The sequence below is a fragment of the Monodon monoceros genome, unplaced genomic scaffold, assembly GCF_005190385.1.
Source record: "Monodon monoceros isolate NGI ecotype Baffin Bay Population unplaced genomic scaffold, NGI_Narwhal_1 Super_Scaffold_17, whole genome shotgun sequence".
NCBI lineage: Eukaryota > Metazoa > Chordata > Mammalia > Artiodactyla > Monodontidae > Monodon > Monodon monoceros.
Window position 1 is genome coordinate 29,006,836 of NW_021703773.1, and position 21,472 is coordinate 29,028,307.

The following is a 21,472-nucleotide window of genomic DNA, read 5'->3' on the forward strand; positions in this document are numbered from 1 at the left end:
AACTTGGAAAAACATCAAAAGGAAACGTCTTTGTATCTAAAAATTTTAAATATACATATTAAACACTGCTAGCTTTATTATCAACTTCTATCATCCCTTGTCAAGCAAAATAAATAAATACATATTGATTTAAAATCTACCCAGATACTACTTCTTTGTGACTCATTTTCAGATCCAAACAATCTCTTTAGAGGTAAGAAAGCCCATTTATTTGACAAATTTTTAAAAAATTTGTCACAGAAAGATCAAAAGATTAACCAACAAGTTGCAAAGACGAAAATATAGTTATATGCAACATAATTAAATAGACGCACAGAGAGTACAAAGGAAATGCAAAGGTCAAATATAGAAGAAATCTAGAAAATATCAGGGAGGGGAGGAGATGTAAACAGGGAAAGGGGAGAAAATTGGAATCAGGCAACAGGAAATAATCTGGGATGATATGTAAGGATTGTAACTGCATGGCAGATAACTGGAAAGAGATGAAAACAAGGAGAACGAAAGGTTGAAGACCAACAGAAGTAAGTACCCTAAAAAATAAAACCTCAATTAACAGCAACAACAAAAAAGATTTTGATATTCTACTGCTATGAGGAAACATTGTGATCATTTAGAGATTCTCAATATTTTACTCCTTAACACAAATAATTCCCTTTTATAGAACCTAAACATTTTACTGTAAAAAACATAGTAACCGCTTCCAAGGGTATGCTGTCAATACCCCTTTTCAATAGATTTTTGATGCTTCACAACTTCCGCTACAACTTCATCCTCCTCCCTAGTGTCATAGGTCTCACTTTCCTTTCCTGAATGTCCTTAGGACTTGAGTAAACTATATACCTCAAAGCAGTTCTTAGAAGGAGCCTTACTTTTCAGTCATATATAAAACCTCGATGATTAAGGAAATGTGCTTTGGTAGTGAAGACTCCCTTTCTCTCTTCCTATAATGCAGTATTTATGAAGTCTTTATTTTTTTTTTTGATTCTCAGAGTATGGACATTTCCCATAATAATTTGGTATAATCTTTATTCGATTTAGGGCAAAACTGACCTTAAAACAGCAGAGGTATACTGTAGGTAAGGAACTAAGTGTGTAAGTGGTGAGACAGCTTGATGGTTTGCTTTCATTTCTCCCTCCCTACCTCATCTCCACCATCTGGCGAGAATATGGATAAGCACCTCACCTGAGTTGCATTTAGTTTACAAAGACTATGTCCTTTTTGGATACAGGTGAGAAACTGGGACTCTCTACCAAGTCAATCTCGCCCCTATATTACTGATCTATACCTGGACTCCGCAGAATTGGGCGCCTCAGCTTAGACTAACTGCCTGTGAGTGCTCGTGAGTCTCAGAGCTCAGAAGAGATCCTTAATCTGGCTTAGTTCATTTAAAACACTATGGCACCTCTTATCTATAATTCGGAATTTGCTGGCAAGTCCGCTTGTTTTCCTGATTTATCATGGAAACATGATGTCTTAAATAACTAAGGAAAAAATACCTGAAAGACTGTTATCCTAATGAGATGCAATCACAGTTCTGGGGTGCGGATGGGGGATTATAAGAGAATAGCAAAACCCTTACAGATACGTAGGAAAGATTTCAAAACCTTGAAAGAACAGCAGGCTTCGATTACATTACAAGTGCTATCAAAACAGGATGAGCAGACTCTCTAGTCCCTAGAAGAAGCAACCTCATGGTGTGTTCCAAAAGACTCTGGAAACACTGATGTATTCGTCATAGTTTTTCTCTTGCCAAATATAGAATAATCTCCTGACTTGTGTCTGTCTCCCTACAAATACCTTTTAGTTAGTCATGTACAGTAGTAAAGTCTTGTCTCTGGCATTTTTTCATCCTTTTTAATAAAAATATCCTTCTTATACTTAATTTACATCAGTCCTTAGCATCCTAAGTCCTTTTGACGGTTGGACATGCCACATTTGCTTTAATAATTCAACACGTTGGCTAACTTCTGTGGGAGAGACTGTGTGTGTGTGTGTGTGTGTGTGTGTGTGTGTGTGTTTCACGCTTCTAATTCTTTTGTTCAGACTTTAAATACTAGAATAGGAATATCTGAATAGAGAGGATCGTCATAAATATTCCAGGAAGCAAACCTGCAGAACAGCAGGTCCCAGACCCCCTCTTTTCACACAAAGGCTAATTTAACAACTATACATGGATGAAAAGACCTTTATGAGAGTCTGGAGTCCAGTCAAGGGATCCAGGCACAGGTCCCATTCTCCAGACACTCCTGGGCAGGGCTGGGGCCTCCGAGGCTCCAAGCAGCCCCGCCCCCACAGCTTCCTGCATTGAGGTGTACACGGGCCACTCTCCTGAGCTATAATTGCATGCCTGGAGTTTGGGGGAAACATGCGCATATGGCTCCACTAGGCTTTGCCCTAAAGGGGGGCTGTCAGTGGTGGTCACCCCTCAGCAGCAGTTCTCTGCCTGGGACCCACAGCTCCCTAGGGCATCTTCTGAAATCTAGGCAGAGGCAGCCATGCACCCACAGCTTTGCTGTGCACAGCACACACCACATCAAGGACTTCTGGAGCTGTACCTGGGGCTGCTGAGGACCACAGCTGCAGGGAGAGAGTCCGTAATGTGAGGTGGCACCAGGCAGCAGGTGGCCCCTCTTTTGAAACCATTCTAACCCCCAGACTTTTGTACTCTGGGATGCAAAGCGATTGGAGGGGCAGCCTATGGTCTCTGAAAGTAATTTTTCCATTAGACAGTAGGTCCTGCCTTCTGACATCAGTATCCTATTTTTGGTTATTGAGATGGTTATATAAGTTGTTCCTGACTTCAGTCTCCCTCACAAGAAGACAAACTAGCAAATATCCACAGATTAGACACCACTGTGAAAATCCCAGAACAGGGCGTGAGTCTGAAGAAATTCTTTGGACGCGAACACTGAGAAGGATGGTATTAGAAGGTAAATGGATCGCTACACTCTAACCTCATCACCCCTTCCCGAGGCTGGCACAGCACCAGACCAAGAAAGCCCCCATGGACCTGTGATTCTCCAATGGGAAAAAGAGAGCCTGATGTGGACATCTAGCTTCCCAAGCATCATGGCCACTTCCCAGGAGGCCCTCAACAGAAGGGCAGAATTCTCAACAGAAACTTTTCAGACCAGGAGAGGATGAAATGATATATTTACCCCACTCTCAACAATGGATAGATAGGTGCACATGTAGCATTTTCTCAACTAGATAACATGTTAGGCCACACAACAAGTCTTGGCAAATTCAAGAAGATTGAAGTCCTACGTATATTCTCTGACCACAGTGGTATGAAACTAGAAATCAGTAACAGGAGGAAAACTGGAAAATTCATGAATACATGAAAATTAAACAATACTCTCCTGAACCACCAACGTATCAAAGAAGAAATTAAAGGGGAAATTATACATATATCTTGAGAGAAAAAAATGGAAACACAATATACCAAAACTTATTGGATGCGGCAAAAGCTGTTCTAAGAGGGAAGTTCATAGCAGTAAATGCCTGTATTAAGAAACAAGAAAAAACAAGAATAAACAACCTAACTCCATGCTTCAAGGAACTAGGAAAAGAAGAATAAACCAAGACCAAAGTTAGCAGAAGGAAGGAAATAATAAAGACTAAGGCAGAAATAAATGAAATAGAGAACAGGAACATAATAGAAATGATTAACAAAACTACAAGTTGGTTCTTTGAAAAGATAAACAAAACGGACAAACCTTTAGCTAGGCTAAACAAGGAATAAAAGAGAGAGGATCCATATCAACAAAATTATGAATGAAAAAGTAAACATTACAACTGAGACCACCAAAATCCAAAGGATCATAAGAGGCTACTATGATAACTCTATGCCAAGAAACTAGACAACCTAGAAGAAATGGATAAACTCTTAGAAATATACAACCTACCAAGACTGAATGAAGAAGAAATAGAAAATCTTAACAGAGCAATTATTAGCAGGGATATTAATTCAGTAATCAAAAACCAGATGGCTTCACTGGTGAATTTTACCAAACATTTAAGGAAGAATTAATGCCAGTCCTTTTCAAACTCTTCCCCAAAACTGAAGAGGTGAAAACACTCCGAAACTCATTTTATGAGGTCAGCATTATCCTCATACCAAAGCCAGAAAAGGACACTAGAAGAAAAGAAAATTACAGACAAATCTACCTAAAGATACAAAAATCTCAATAAAATACTAGTACTAAATTGAATTCAGTAGCACATTATAAGAATCATTCACCATGATCACATGGGATTTATCACCTGGATGCAAAGATGGTTAATAACATGCAAATCAATAAATGTGATACATCAAGTTAATAGAATGAAAGATAAAAATCATGCAATCATCTAAATAGATGCAGAAAAAGCATTTGACAAAATTTAACATTCATTCATGATAAAATCTTGTAACACCTTAGGTATAGATGGAAAGTATTTCAATATAATAAAGGCCATATATGACAAACCCACAGCCAAAATCATACTCAATGGTGAAAGGTTACAAGTTTTCACTCTAAGATCAGGCATAAGACAAGGGTGCCCACTCTCACCACTCTTATTCAACACAGTACTGGAATTCCTAGCCAGAGAAATCAAGCAAGAAATAGAAATTAAAAGCTTTTAGAATTGGAAAGCAACAAGTAAAATTGTCTCTATTATCAGATGACATTTTATATATAGGAAATCCTAAAGAGTCCACCAAAAAACTGTAAGACCTAGTCAATGAATTCAGTAAAGTTGCAGGATACAAAATCAACATGTGAAAATCAGTAGTGTTTCTATACACTAACAAAGAATTATCTGAAAAGAAAATATAAAAAGAAATTCTACTTAAAATAGCATCAAAAATTAAAATAATAAAATGCTTTTGGCATAGAAACAGATGCAGAGACCAAAGGAAGAGAATAGCGAGTCCAAAAATAAATCTCTGCATATACAGTCGACTAATGCTTGACGAGGGAGCCAAGAATACTCAGTGAGGAAATGACAGTCTCTCCAGCAAGTGGTATTGGAAAAACTGGATAATCACATGCAGAACACTGAAATTGTGCCCCTACCTTACACCACTCACAAAAAATTAACTTGAAATGAATTAAAGACTTAAACATAAGACCTTATACCATAAAACTCCCAAAAGAAAACAGGGAAAAATCTCGTTGACATTTTCTTGGCAACGATTTTTTGGATATGACACCAAAAGCACAATGAACAAAAGCAAAAATTAACAAGCAGGACTACATCAAACTAAAAAGCTCTGCACAGCAAAAGAAACAATCTACAAAAATGAAAAGGCAATCTACACAATGGGAGAAAATATTTGCAAATGATATATCAGATAAGGGTTAATATTTATAAATATATAAAGAACTCATACAACTCAATAACAAAAACCAAATAACCCACTTATAAAAAAATGACCAGAGGAACTAAACAGAGATTTTTCCAAACATACAAATGACCAACAGGTACATGAAAAGAGTCTCAACATCACTAATCATCAGGAAATGCAGATCAAAACCACAGTGAAAGATTACTTCACACCTATTACAATGGCTGTCATCAAGGAGACAAGAAATAACAAGTGCTGGTGAGGATGTGGAGAAAAGAGAACGTTTGTGCACTGTTGGTGGGATGTGAAATGGTGCAGCCACTATGGAAAAGCGTAAAAAAAGTAAAAATAGAGTTACCCTATGATCCAGCAATCCCACTTTGGGGCATATATACAAAGGAAATGAAATCAGGATCTTGAAGAATTATGTGCATTCCTGTGATCTTTCCAGCATTATTCACAATAGCCAAGATATGACAACAACCCAAGTGTCCATCAGCAGACGAATGGATAAAGAAGATATTGTGTGTGTGTGTGTGTGTGTGTGTGTGTGTATACACAATGAAATATTATTCAGCCATGAGGAAAAAAATGAAATCCTGCCATTTGCAACAGCATGGAAGTACCTGGAGGGCATTATGCTAAGTGAGATGAGTCTGACAGAGAAAGACAAATAGTGTGTGATCTCACTTTGATGTGGAATCTAAAAAGCCAAACTCATCACAACAGAGGGTAGAATGGTGGCTACCAGGGGCTGGGAGTGGGGGAATTGGGGAGATGCTGTTTCAGGGTACAAACTTACAACCAGTAGATAAGTAAGTTCTGGAGATCTAATGGGCAACATAGTGATTATAGTCAACAACACTGTACGATAAACCTCAAAGTCATAGGAAACTACATCTTAATTGTTCTCGCTACACAGAAGAAATGATAATTATGTGACCTAATAGAGGTGTCAGCTAACACTGTGGTGGCAATCACACCGCAATACCTAAATGTATCACATCAACATGTCGTACACCTTAAAGTTACACAATGTTATATGTCAACTGTATCTCAATTTTTCAAAATAGATAAAATAAACTCATTAGTTAATAAACATGTAAATGATCAAAAGTAGTCACAATAGAAGACATAAAAGTATATAAAATTTTTCTGTAAAAAGCTGATATCACATATAAAAGTTTATAAATGAAAAAATAAGTAAATTTAGATAAATGTGTCATTAAGCCATTGATCATAGGTCAATTAACTTTAGATAAACTGGTTTTAGGTCAATTGGTTATTGGCCAAAGGCATATACTTAGGCTTTCTATACTTTGTTTCTATATGGTAGGGTAGGGGGAAAGGTTAGGGATCTCTTTAAGCTTTTGTTTTTTTCCCCCAAAATTTATTCTCTTATTTTTTTTTTAATTTTTTTGGTCATGCCATGCACGTGGGATCTTAGTTTCCTGACCAAGGATTGAACCCGCACCCTCTGCATTGGAAGCACGGAGTCTTAACCACTGGACCACCAGGGAAGTCCCTCTCTAAGCTTCTGGCATATAGTGTTTAGACAATACACAGCTATTGAGGAAATACTGTGCTCTTTATTTGACTCTCCTGATCTCATCAATCTTGTCATATGGGACAGTTATACAAAGGATTAATAACAAATGAGAAAATTTTAGTTTTCAATGTGAACTAAGTGTATTTACCTTTCAGATGCTACTAAGAACATAGTACATATGTGATACCAGCCTCTCTTTTAAAGGAATACCTTAAAAATACAGCTTCTTTTTTTTTTTCAGAAATGGTCCATAGGCAATTATTTTATCCCTCTTATGGAAAAGAGTTTGCTGCGGAAGAGCTCCCTTGCAATTCAGAGGACTTTGGTAACAAGGACTATTACACTCAGTGACCCTTTAAAAGATGACTGGCCAAAGATACTGACCTCTGAGAAATGTGAGAGCCCATAGAAAAAGTAAAGGACTAGCCATCTGGTCTCCAGTAGCTAGGTTAATTTGTCACCAAATTAGGGAGTTCAGGGCTTGGAAATATTCCAGCGGAAGCTGTTTTATTTTCTTACTTGTTAAGCTTCACTGACTAAAAGGAACCTCAGTCTCCAGAAGTAAATAAAAGGCCCTGAATCCTGCTATTCCTGATTATTCACTTCTCTACCGGGCATTCAACCATGAGACTCCATTTACTGCTTTCTGTTCTCCTCCTCTCTTTGACTATAATACCAAAAGGTAAGACGGTGAATAACTGTAGAGACAGGTTTCTTAGGAGACCTACTCGGATGCGTAATTATACTGTGGCCATCTTAACTCAGACCCTAATGCACAGTCTTAGGGATGCGGAAGTCCAACATGATCATCTTCCTTAGAACTGATGAGGCCAAAATTGTGAAGCGGGACAAGGATTTCCATCAACAGAAAATGAGTTCCAAAAGCTCCATGACTAGAAAAGGGGGTTCAAACCGATGTGGAAGTGGAGAAGCTTTGACATGTGACATCAGGCTCAGCATACAAATCGAGCAGCTTTTACAAGGGCCCCCACCTCCAAAAAGGAGAGTGAAAATGGCAGCTACTGGGTCAGACTTGGTTAGTGAATGGAAGTGATGCAGTCTGTTGGTGAGGGAATATTTGTGAATGGTAGAAATTAGGTACATAATACAGAGCTCAACAAAAAAGAATTATATCAAGTTATTAATAGGGAGCAGAGGAATTTGGAAAAAGCATGGATTTGGGACGGTGCGTCAATGGAAAAATTTTAAGCAGAACGCAAAATAGGAAGGGAGCATTTTAACAACCTGAGTTACACCCTTGGTGCTCATGATGGAGAAGTTGGAATATTAAAGTGTAGACTTACAGGGAAAAGGGAACATGGCCATTTTCAGGCTGATTCATTCAGATCCTTGTAAAAACTAAGATTGTTTTCTCCACTGTTGATGTCAGGATGTTCACATCCCTCAAAATAACATCTGTGTTCACTGAACATAGATTAAGTCTGGGTAACTCTCCCTCTTCCTTGATTCATCTGTAAGATTCTTTCAAATACAATCAAAGATATTTATGTATGTTGAAATGTTTGATCTTTGCCTAATCTATGAATATCTTGGGATCTATCTGATGTACAGCTGCCCACTCTTGAAGGAGTTCATGTACTTCTCACCTGGCCCTCAATTCTGTCAGAAGAAGACACACTTGTAGCGACAGCTAATATAAAATTATATGATGTTAATGACTTAAAATTAGAAGGCAATTTAATGGTTAATTCTTTAATTTTACAGATAAGAGAATCCATGTCCACATAAAGAATATGATTTCACTAAGGTCACATAGGTAATGGCAACACTGCAGCTGGAACCAAGTATTTTTAATCTGGGTCAGCATTGTTTCCATCGATCTAAGGGTGTAGGTATGCCCATAAAGTGGTAACCCTAATTTCTGTTAGGCTGTTTACCTCAAAGACCCCTAATTAGACACTGAAGAACCTAAGGAGATTTTCAAGTTTCCTCTTTGGGAAGCTACAATGTCTTTGAAACATGTTACTTCACTTACCTCTAAATTCTTTTTCTTCAGTGTTTGTGGTAGGCATGTTGAATCGGCTTAACATTCTGGCATTATTATTGGGATGACTTACACTAGTCTTTAGATTTTCCTGATCTTTGTTCTTAAAATCATATAATGGTGATAATCAGACTGCTGAAAGCACTTGGTTCAAGATAATTATGTGTGCATGGTTGTTGAGTGAATTTTTTTTGTTGTTCATGCTTGCTTTCCACCACCTAAGCTAAATTCAACTCAACATAAATGACTGTCTCCATCCAGAGTCATGAACCATGTTATGGGCCTTTTTTTTTTTTCAAGGTTAAGGAGGGATACTTCTGGAAGTAAAGATCAAGCCAAAAGTCACCATTATAGTGAGAAAGTGATATGGCAGTGGTTCATTCTCAGAGTGGAAAACAATTCAAGAAAAAGGTTGTCCTAGAGCAAAGGCCAGAAATAACTGACAGGAAAACAGGACTCCAAGAAATCTAGGCCTAAGGTTTAGAGAAGTTCCTATGGTAATAACAAGACTGGACACCCATAAATACAATTGTACATCCAAGAGTGGGTGGCCAAATAGTTAAAAATAGGCTGGAGCCAAGAAGTTTTAGAAGGAATTTTAGAGACAGAAAATGTGCGTGCGGTCAAAGAATACTTAACTGCATTCGATGGTAAGAAATGTGTACTGAGCATTTGCTACTTTCCATGGGCTGCGTGAGATACCCAAGATACAATGGGAAATGAAAGGAAGACTGCCTTCCCTCAGGAGAGAAGACAGACATTAGGCAAATGATTACAAATGCATCTATAAGTTATACATTTTAATAAGTACAATGAAAAGGAACAGAGTATTCTGAGTGCCTGAAACATGTGGTCATCGTCAATCTGCAACATCTGGGAAAAGTTCATTGAGGCGTGCCTTTTGAGATGAAAACGGGAAGATAAGTGTTCATTGATGAACGCCTTGCAAGGAGACCTCAACACTCCTGGCAGAGGAAGAAGCCGGTGCAATGCCCCTGATGCAGAAGAAACCACAGTGTGTTTAAGGAACTGCAAGAAGGCCACGGCAGGAGAGCGCTAGTTTACACCAGAAAATGTGCCAAGCATCTCATGGAATTAGGCCACAGTGAAAGCTGCATGGCACCAAGGCTCAATCTGCAGGGACACTTCGAGAACAGGGAGGGCAAGGCTACCAGACTTTGTGCCGGGAGTGGTGACCACGAGTATCTCCATGACCAGGGATGGGTCTCGGTTTATGCTCAAAGTAGGAACATCTACGGGTTCTAGGCGGCCTACGAGCCTGATAGGTCTTTCCTTTTGTTTCACTACCTCCACTATTCTTTCTTCAGAGTTTCTCTTCCTGGTTCTGCCATAGAAGGAGTTTCAAGTTTAGAGTAGCTTCCTTCTTTTCTAATCTTGAGATAATCACTCTTTGAGGTACACACATAGAATGAAGCCTGAGAAACCACCAGCAACTGTGTGGAAATAGATAAATGTATCAATAACAATCATGAGAAATTAGGAAATCAAAATTCCTAACCTTTCAATCTGATAATTTCTGTGGTCCAAAGGTAAATAAGTCTGATCTATCTAGGTGGATTCTCTAAGTCATAATCATGTTTAGACTTGAAAATATGCACTGTCTGAAATCTCTGTTGTCCTTTGGATAAGGCGCCTTCTTCAGTGTTCCAAAGGAAGTTCCTACCCTCTAGGCACCATGATTCATACTCCATTAAAGTAGGATACCAAAGTATAAGACAAAACTAGCAAAGGTGGTGAGGAAAGTGCATCACTGATGGTATGAAGGACTCACAATTCACAGGCAAAACCCGCCAGGGTCCAGGATGATAGATGTGGGACAGGTAGACAAGGATGCACAACAAACTCTACTTCAAGACTAATCTGGAAGGTGAATCTGGAGGACATGATGCTAAGTGAAATAAGCCAGTCCAAGAAGATAAAGACTGCATGATTGCCCTTACCTGAGGCATCTAAAAATAGTCAAACTCGTAGAAACCTGGAGCAGAACAGCGGTTTCCAGGGGCTGGGGAAGGGAGAAATGGGGAGTTGTCGTCTGATGGGCTTAAAGTTTCACTTCTACAAGATGAAGGAATTCTCGAGATCTGCTGGGCAGACTTGTGCCTGTGGATAATGGTACCATGCTGTGTACTTAGAAATGTCAGAGTGGAGATCTCATGTTTAGTGTTCTTACCACAGTTAAAAAAAAAAAGAAAGAAAGAAGGAACAAGTGAAGAGCAGGAGGTTACTGGGGCTGGTAACAGCGTCGGGCTCCCCACGAATCTGACAAGAACCCTTTGGAGGCGTCATGCTGACCCCTTCCTCCAGATCAGTCCTCCTTGGTTTCTCCCAAATCAGTTATGCCAAGAGGATGGATTAAACAAAGACCCTGTAATCTTTCACAGGAGGGAAAAACTCTCAATGGCCAGGTGTTTTCGGAAGAGAATATATTGCAGCCACACGGAAATGTCACGATACCTTACTTTGGCATGTGGAGATGCACCGCGTGGGACGCCTCTATGTTTATACCCAGATGCGTCCTTGAAACATACTCTGCCTCTCACTATGCCTTGCCCGATATTAAAAACCCTTGATTTTAGCTTCGTTAGAAAACCTGAAAGTCTCACCAAATGTTACACTAAGTGCGTGGGTGAGATTATCGGGGGAGAGACCGACGGCTGGTAAGAGGACTGCTGCACTGCTGGGTACGGAGCCTGCGCTCTGTGTAGACAGGCGTGGGGTGGGGTCGCCCTCGGCTCTCTCCCCGAGAGCAGTGAGACCCTCGGCCCTGTCCCCGAGAGCGGCGGGACCCTCGGCGCTCTCCCTGAAAGAGACGCTCCAGCCTCCAGAGCTGGCAGAGCAGAGGCAGCACCACAGGAGGCTAACCAACTCCCCATCATGCCATTCTCTTGCCGCACGAGGCCCCGAGCCCACGGATGGCTAGCCTGAGAGTCAGATCCTGCAGCAGGTGGAGAACACAGGCTCGCCCAGGCTCTGAAAATTCAGTTACAGGAGGCTGCGTTGGTGTATATGGCTGTGGGTATTTTTCTACGGGACGGTGAGATAACAATGAGGGCCTGGTTTAAATACCGCCCCCCCCCAAACAAAGATTCAGAGCCCCAAAGTGCTCAAACTCTCAGTTAAGCGGTAGAAGTTAGGGACCAAAGAAGCCAGCCAGTCAGGGTTAGTACATTATTGGACAGTAAAGACAGAACGGGACACAGGGGAGTTAACAGGACGGTTCAGGAGCCAGCTAATCCCCGTTGCTGGCCGCAAACAGAAGTGTCCTGTTACGTATCATCCACCATGACCCACGGGGAAAAGGACCCTTGGCTGCGCTGGAAATGCTCGAGGAGGGATGCTGGGGTGCAAGGGAACGGTGCTGAAGCACACCTCAGTTACGTGCTTTTCAGCAGCCCAATGCATCGGGAAAACATATGGGTGTGTTTAAGGAAAAGCACCTTTCAGCTCTGAGAGAAAATCTCTCCATGTATCTGCATATACCGGGCATTGAAGAACACAGAAAATCCGGTTCCTGCACAGTCCTGAAATGGGGGAATTAGGTAAGGTGAAATCTGGAGGATGGCTAGACTTTCCACAAGAGGAGATGAAATGAGGACAGGTGCCATACGATAAGGATGCTGTAAATGGGGATGCGGAAGTTAGCACGGGCGAGGGGGTAGAGGGTGGATACTTCGGCTGAAGTAGTCTGTCTCAGTGCAGGTGTTACTGGCATTTGGAGCAGGACAACTCACTAGGAGGGAAATCTACCAACCCTGAGCCTTACCCACCAACGCCAAGGACATCTCCCCAGTCATGGTGACAACAAAGCACCCCACACGGTTCAACATGTACTGCCCTTGATAAGGACAACTCTCTAAAAGCTTCTAGAAACCAGCCTGCCCTCTCTAAGATGTGTATAGTCCCACACTCTTAGCACCCCTCCTCCAAAAAGCCACTTCTTTTGCCTAAGGGATTTTTTCATATAGGTAATATCATTTATTCTATCTCAAAGCCATTCTTCTCTAAATTTATTGCTTTACGTACATTACCAATAATTTGATGGTGAATTAATGAGGCTGTTAAATCTCTTTCTGTGCAGCAAGTACTGGCCTTATTCCAGGACGAAAACAATGTATTCTTCTGCAAGGGGTGTGCAAAGATGGAGGATGCACCAGCACGGATGATACCATTGGTGTATGTAATGATAAAAAAAAATGTTGTAGAAGGTGGTGGGTACTTCTTCCCTATCCAACGCCAGTTCCCAAATCAAAATCTCCTTGATGACAGCAAACTGTAAGCCCTTCGAACTCTAGAACACATGGATGAACTTCACAGACTCCTGTTTGACTCAGAACTCCAGAACCCGAGGATAAATTATACAGACTCCTCTTAAACTTGCTTTTCTCCCTTGACTGGAAATAAATGTCCTAATTCTACATGTACTCATCCCTGGGGACCTTCTTCTTGATGCACGTGCAAACCTCTTAAGAACTACAAGACTAAAGTAAATAACAGAGGCACCTTGCACCTTAAAGATGTTTAAACAGAATATGACTTTCTTAAAAAGAAAGATAAAATTTTTAAATGTGAAAAAAAAATCATAAGGGTATGAAATAGCAGTAGGTAGTGTTTGATTATCTAAAGGGGGATATCAACCTTTTTCCTCATCTGACTCTGACCAAAAATTATTTCTGTTATTAAGAGAGACCTACTTGGGTGGCGTGAGTCAAGGTCTGTTCATCACATGGTCCTGCTATGTGACCTCAGCAGTAGGCTGGCTGCCAACCCAGTCCTGCCAACACTGGCTGAGGCTGGTCTCCCCCACCCACTTCACCCGGGCCCTGGGGGAATGAAATGCAAGAACTGCTCCCTGCAAGGAGGCCCACAAGGAGACAACAGAGCGCTGAGGACTCAGTGTGCCCTGCTAGTTCTTTCCAAATTCGCCACGAGATAATTCCACTTTCTGGCTGGAATCATTTCCACCAGAATAATAATTCTGGATCATCTGTACTTTATGGCTAAGAAAATGAAAGGGCAAGAAAGAGGGCAAGAACATTACAGGACGTGAGTTTCACAAGGATGGAAAAAACCTTTTGAATGAGGCCAAATGACTCCACAAACAAAGTTCGAGGCTTTTTGTTTCCTCAACCGTAAAGCTGGTCTTCTGTGGTCCATCAGAAGAAGGTGGGTTATCTCACCTTCTAATAGTCTTAGGATTTATGTTTCTATTTTTTATGTGGCTATCAGGTGTCCACAAGACCATATGTTTCTTGAGTACAAAATCCGCCTTTATTCACATCTGCGTGTTCCGTGCATCACACGGTCTCACAGAACACACAGTGTTGACGTGTGCAGTTCTTGATGAAACAGTAGTTGCTTTGCTTACCAGTCATGTGACTTTGAACTATTTATTTACCTTCATTTTCCTTAAAATTCTTCTCCAATAAATGAGTGAAATAAGTCTAACTACTGGGCTTGTTGTAAGGATGAAATGAGATCATGTACACAAAGCGCTTGGTATACACATGGCGAAACCCAGAAAAGCTTACCGCTAATATTATTACTGTTCTCTTGTTGCTAAAATACCTTAAGGAAATAAATCATTGTACTTAGATAGGCCTGTTACTATACCATGCATAGATTACCAGTTTAAAATAAATAAAATGGAACTAAATAGATTTCATATTGAAAGAATATATGGATAAACAACTATTTCTTGGTATTTCAGAAGAAACCACAGCAAATTGTTAAAATTTTACAGTTTCTATTATAAATACCATTGTTTTCTGATATTTAAAGCTTCATTTCTTTAATTAATATGTCTCGTGACCTCCTATGAAAACTGAAATTTAAAAAGCATGTTAGGAAAAATATTAAAGGCAATTTTCATCAGGATTGATAATGAAGCTTAAATACTGACATTTCATTAGCATTAGACAATCCTTTCTAATGACATAATAGATTAAAATAAGTAACAATATCAAGGGAAGGACTTTTTGTTTTTAGATGACAAAGGGAGTTAGAATTGTTATTTTATTAATGTGTGATGGATGGTTAGCATCTCTGAGAAACAATTTCTCCCAAAGCCTCAGATCTCTATTCTTTCTGACCTAGAGATTGTATAAAGATTTTAAAAGGTTTCCTTTAGGCTTTTTATTTATTATTACTTAAAATGTTGCTAGACATATACTCACCAAATGCACATAAGAACTGTTGGTTTCACACCTAGAAACACTTAGAAAATACAATTCGAAGTTATTAACCATAGAAAAATATAACTGCAGTGAAATAAGCCATAATTGAAGCGAGTGTGCTTTCTCAACAAGATATTAGCTGGAACATTAATAATACTTCAAGGCGTCTCTTCTTTTTCAATTCAAAGGCGCTAACCTGAAGGCATATGTCCTTGTCTAGGTGAGACCTAGACATGGGCCATCATTTGAAATGTGAGATTGCTCAAATGAGCAATAACGTAACATCACAACTTGATCCCACTTACAGGCCTAGCCAGGTGCACAACCAGAGTAGGAAGCAATCCCTGTTAGTTATTTTATGGGTAAGATGTTAACATTTTTATCATAATTCAAATATGTTTTCCGGAAGAGGTAACATAATAGGTCATTATCCTTCACTAATATGTTCCTATATTTTAAGCTAGTAGTTAGCTGGTCTATTATTTAATACGCATTGGAAAGAGTATTAAAGAAAAACAGTCAATTTAAATCCGAAGATCTGAAATGTGGCTAGTGTGCCTGAGAAAATGACGCTTTATTTTATTTTAATTAATTTTAATTTAAATAGCCATATGTGACTAGTGACTTATACAGCACAGCATAGCTTCAGAGCTCTGGATCGGCGCAGGGTGACACAGTGATGAAGCACGTGGCCTTCAGGCCAGGTAGCTTGTGTGCAAATCTCAACTCCATGGCCTGCCAGTTGTGTGACCCTATTCTGGAAAATGAGGATAACCATACTCACTTCATTGAGTATTATGAGGATTAAATGAATGTGCATATAGAAAGCCCTTATGGCAGTATCTGCACTTATCATGAGAGCAATGCTCGGCCATCCTGGGTTCTTGGGAGTGATGAGGAAAGAGGGAGAGAGCACTGTGAGAACACTGGGTAAGGAGCTCTAGCCACTTTCTAGATTCATCCTAGACTAGCTTTTCCATCCCTAATGCCATCACTTTGTTGTTCTTGCGAGTATAAAGAGCTCTCTCGGAACAGGCACTGAGAATTGCAATTTAGGACACGGTTTTCCACAACCGAACTTACACTGGATAAATGTGTCGTCACACAATGAGGAAAAGTTTAAGAGTTAAAAGAATCACAAGCCAAACGCTGTCAGCTCTCCGGTGAATCCTCTGGAGACGTTTTATTCCTAGGCTGGCGAGGTAAGGTACAAAAGAAAAGGGTCCTGTGTTGGCTACAAGGATACAATCTCTGGGGTAGCTTCAGCCCTCAAATCTCCGACAAAACCAAACCCCTCCTCTCAGCAGGGTTTTCTCCACGGAGAATGCAATACCACAGATTAGAAATTCAGTTGTGTTGACATGAGTCCTGCTTCCGAATTTGACTAGCCTTGGGAGGATAGGAGGGTGCCTCTAAATAACTCCTCTTCTGCTGTCAATCAGTTTTATGACATCGGTTTCTCCTCAGCCCTACCCGTGATCAAGCCACCAGGAAGAGGGAGGTTTTGTGGGCACCGGAGAAGAGACTGAGAAATCGTTTGGCTGGGGGTGTCTTTCAGGCAGGGGAGACACCTGCCTGTCTTAGTGTTGGTGTGTGGAGCTGTGAGACCTCTGAAATAAGGCGGGATGGTGACTTTGGAAAGAGAGAGTCACACTTGGAAATGAAGCGTCATATCTGGAGAACAACCAAGCGAGAAAATGTTGCTTTGGTAAAGCCCACTAAAGGCTGAAAGAACAGTTTAGTGAAATGTTGGAATGACTGGCAGTAACAACATCATGAATTGCCTTTTCTTATCACCCCCTAACTTTTCACCGGGTAAAATCCCACACGTGCCTCAAGGGATCGTTCAATTGTCATGCCCCTGCTTAGCCTTCCCCCAGATGCCCTCCAAACCCATCTCACGAGGCAAATCAATCTCTTCCTCCTTTGTGTTCTCCACACATGAACATACCTTTGTGGACGTCTTCACTCATTTTAACTTAGTTTCAGAAGTGTCTCAATTCATGGAGCTCTTAATGCCTCATAATTATTTCTAGGGCACCCTGGACCAAAAGAAATGCCTAACAGTTTCGGCTATTAGGGCTTAATAACTTAAGTTATCTCTGCCCTAACAACATAGTAACCATGTGAAAAATAAAACGCACAAATCGAAAGAAAAAGTAATACTTTTTAACTTTTAAATAACCCAATTACTGACTAATGGTAGGTATGTGCCCACTGGGCACTGAACAACTTCTCAAATCTTGGAATCAGATGGGACACAGCCACCCTCGCTTTCTGCTCCACAGCGATTCCCTGTGTGGCTCCTGACGGCGCAGCTGAGCAAGGTCTGACGTCACTGGGAGGAACGTAGCAGGTCTAATGCTGAAGGTGAGAAGTACTTTGAGGTAGTAGTTTCGGCAGAGTCCAAAAAAAAACTTCAGCATCTGCCTTGCCCTTGAATTTTTAAAATATTTCATGGTGCCCTTGGAACTGGCTGAGGAGCGCAGGGGTGCCTGGTCGCACAGCTGCAGACCTGAACTTCAGGCACTTATAAGAATGTCTTCCGTTCACCATAGATTGTGAGCCTCCTGAGGACACCATTGTGTCTGACTGGCAGCTTGTATTTGCAGCTCACCACCTCATGAGTTATGGAAAACTGTTGAATCTACGGGTGAGATGAGCAGAAACCGGCCATGATTTTCGGGTTTTATTGCTGCAATCGATGCTCCGTGAGAACTTATCTATTGCACTTTGCCGATGACCCAGAGAAGGCTGTTACTGCTTTGTTGCAGAGAGGCTGGAAGCTAACACAGCAGGAATGTGGCCCAAGGGAGCAGAGGGGGCTTCCAAGTGACTGGCCTGGGAAGAAACGCAGACCACCGGAGACTGAGTATTATGGTCACTTCTTACCAGGTTTTGCCTGGACAGACAGGGTACTTTCTTTGACGCTGTAAGGATTGTGCCCTCAGTGGCAGAAAATATTTCACAAGCGACAGCATGTGTTTTGCACAGAGTGATGTTCCCAGCTGAACGCTGAGTGCGGGACGGCCGGGAGCCTTCGGCCCAGGGGCCCAGCCTGATCCTCACCAATAGGTTTCTTGCTAGCTGCTGGAAGGGTTTTGGCGACTTATCTTCATGGTGATCACTTGCAGTTTATTGTTTACATTCCTGGTTGACACTTTAAACAGCATTTTCTAAGTTTCTTCTAGAAATATTACTGTTCTAGGAGAAGTTAATAAGTATGCCACGAAACATAGATTAATACATTTGAGAACCTCGCGGTACCAAAATCCACAATAAAAATCAGCCTATTAAAAGCTTGCAATTGAATTAATTCAGGATTTCTCAAAGCTTCTGATATATTTTAATGTATATAAAATATATAATAAATATAATAATTATTATTATAAATGATGATTGAATGCTCAGTAGGTGTTGGGCTTGGAAATACTTTTTTCTGTAAAAGGTCAGATGACAAATATTTTAGGCTTTGTCAGTCACATACACCCTCTGTCATGAATCCTGAATCTTGTTTTTGTTTGCTTGTTTGTTTGACACAACACTAAAAGATGTAAAATCCATTTTTAACTCTTAGGTTTGAAACAGTTTGTTGTCCCCTGAGAAATTTCAAACACCACCAATTTGTGGTTTCAATTTATAATATACTTTGAAGCTGGAGGAATGAAATCTTCCAATGAATTGGAAGTAAATTGTAAGAGAAAGGGAGGCATCGAGGATGCCTCTCAAGTCTGTTGGCCTAAGCAATCGAGCGGGGGGTGGGATGGAGGGGACCGAAACTGAAACTGGTTTGCGGGTCAGAACTCCATGTCAGGTGAGTTAAGTTTGAGACACCCAGTGACATGCAAGTGGAAAGATGAGGTGGGTGAATATACACACAAGTTTGGAACTGGGGTGAGGTCAGCACTGAGATATATATTTGGGAGGGAGCAGGTATTCAAAGATATGGCACTGAGTGAGTTTACTTAGAGGGCAAGGATAGACACACCAGAAGCCTGCGGACTGAATCCTGGGACACCACCCTGTTTAAGGGTAAGGAAGAGAGGGAATTCAGCACTGGTGACTGGGGAAAAGGAAACCCAGAGAGGGCGAGAAACCAAGAGAGACGTTTCAGGAAAGAGGCAGTGACTCTAGAATTTTTTTACAAATTCCCCCATGAAACACCTATTAACACCTAGTTACTGGTTGTATTCGTTTGCTAGGGCTGCAGTAACCGAATATCACAAGCTGGGTGGCCTAAACAACAGACATTTATTGTCTCACAGTTCTGGAGAATAGAGGTCTGGGATCAGGGTGTCAGCAGGGTTGCTTCCGTCCCTGGCCATGAGGGAGAATTTGTTCCAGGCCTCTCTCCCTGCTTCCGCTGGTTTGCTGGCCATCTTTGCCATTCCTTGGCTTGTAGAAGCATCACCCCGGTCTCTGTCTTCCTGTTCACGCGGCGTTATCCCTGTGTGTGTGTCTGTATCCAAATTTCCCCCGTGTACAAGTATGCCAATCATAGCAGAATGGGGGCCTACCCTACTCCAGTATGCTCTCTTGTCAACTGATTATATCTGCAATGACCCTATTTCCAAATAAAGCCATGTTCTGAAGTACTGGAGGTTAGGACTTCAGCATATGAACTTTGGAGAGATGCTACTTAACCCATAACACTACTTTTGCATGAAACACCATTTGGGAATAGATGGTTTGGACATATTTAATAAAGCCAACACTTGGCAAATGTAGGAGTAAAAAAATGTTTGCCAGGATATTATAATTTATATATAACTTTATAAATAGAATCTACTTAGGTATCAATGTTCTATTTTCTTTGTTAATTGAGGATACTAACAAGCTGACTTTCGGCATTTTAACTGAATGCCCAACCTTGTTTAGCTTTAGATTAAGTCAAGTTTGGTTTAATTCGGTTACACTGAAATTTCCTGAGATAACAAAACTATCAGATGTTGCTATTTTAATAATAAATTATCTAGAACGTTCTGGATTTTTTTTCCTTATGAGGATAAATGTTTTGATAAAACTTTGATTACCCATAATTGTTAAGATATCCTTTGTAACTGAAGAGTTTCGTAACTGTAAAGCTGTATGTCCTAGGAGGACTAGAGATAAATGTCAAAGGTTGAAAAGACAAACTGGTTTTTATACAGATCTATAGAATGGTATTTTGAAATAAATCCTTCATTTCTATCTAGTTTATTACAAGCTCTCTTTCCCTTACAAGTCTAATGTACTCAAAATAAAACAATTCATTAAAGAATCAATTTGGTTAATGAAGTTCCTATTAGATTTGAATAATTCAAACTGATATGTTCCTTTTAAGTTATATTTAATGAACACTTTGTCAGTTTATTAAATTTTTAAAAACCTAAAAAATTTTTTAAAACTTTTAAATATGACACAGTTTGCTGCAGGAGATACTGTATTATTTTAAACTCGTACGCCCAATAAACCGAGAATTGGCATACACCGTGGGAAACTGTATCTGATACAGAATAGGAGGCAATAAGACTGAAGGAATAAAGTATCGGGGCTCAGCCAAGCGGACTCTGCCTCCTAACCCTACGTGCCTCGACAGAACTCAAGTCAGGCATCACTACTCCACTCAAGAAAAGACAAACTATGACATCTTGTGGTTAAAAGCCTTTTTCCATTTTTGACAATTTTCAGTTTCCAAGACAGCTAAGAAGCTGCAGCTTTTCTAGCAGAGTACAGAGCATTAGGTAAAAGAATTGGAAATAGATAATAAAATTGAAAATACAGGCTTAGCTTGCATACTGATGGAAGTGAGAGATTTTAAAATAAAACTCATTAAGATGATTCTGGTTCCCTTTTTCTAGAAAACTAACATTTAACGTGATTCAAAATTGACCACCTAAAGTAAAATAACGAAAATAAATTGAAAATGGGTAGTTTAAGTGATGCACATGTAATCTAATATATTTATATGTGGTAAACCGACAGCCCCAGGCACCTCCCACAGCTTCATGATTCAGCTAATAGAAATCATTAGCACAACGCCCACATGCGAAGCAGCCAAAAAAAGCCATTTCTAAGCCGCAGTTCTTTGGCTAAGATTCAAAACAACAAAAGAAGAGGAAAATTGTCATTGCTAACTCCACCTAAATCAGCTGTGCCATTCTGTCATAAATACATATAAGCCCATCACATTTACTCAAAATACTAAAGAAACAGAAAGGCTTACATTTGCCCCATCCCCTCATGAATTTCTCAGCCTGGATTAAAGCACTTTTATATTCCAAATCATTATTTAGGAGAACTACTAAAGACCATCATTTTCTTATAGGAAGAATGAAACCCTCCCTCCGGGTGGTGGGAGGGATAAATTGGGAGATTGGGATTGACATAGACACACTACTAGGTATAA

The 21,472-nt window shown here is 40.3% G+C and overlaps 1 protein-coding gene across 1 annotated transcript; it reads left to right on the forward strand.

Moving 5' to 3' along the window:
- The first annotated feature begins 7,509 nt into the window (after positions 1 to 7,509).
- Positions 7,510 to 13,171, forward strand: LOC114897479 (beta-defensin 130-like). Its single transcript, XM_029226261.1, has 2 exons — positions 7,510 to 7,567; positions 12,990 to 13,171. Exons 1-2 carry the CDS (start codon positions 7,510 to 7,512, stop codon positions 13,169 to 13,171), a joined length of 240 nt encoding a protein of 79 aa, XP_029082094.1.
- Positions 13,172 to 21,472: the final 8,301 nt, after the last annotated feature.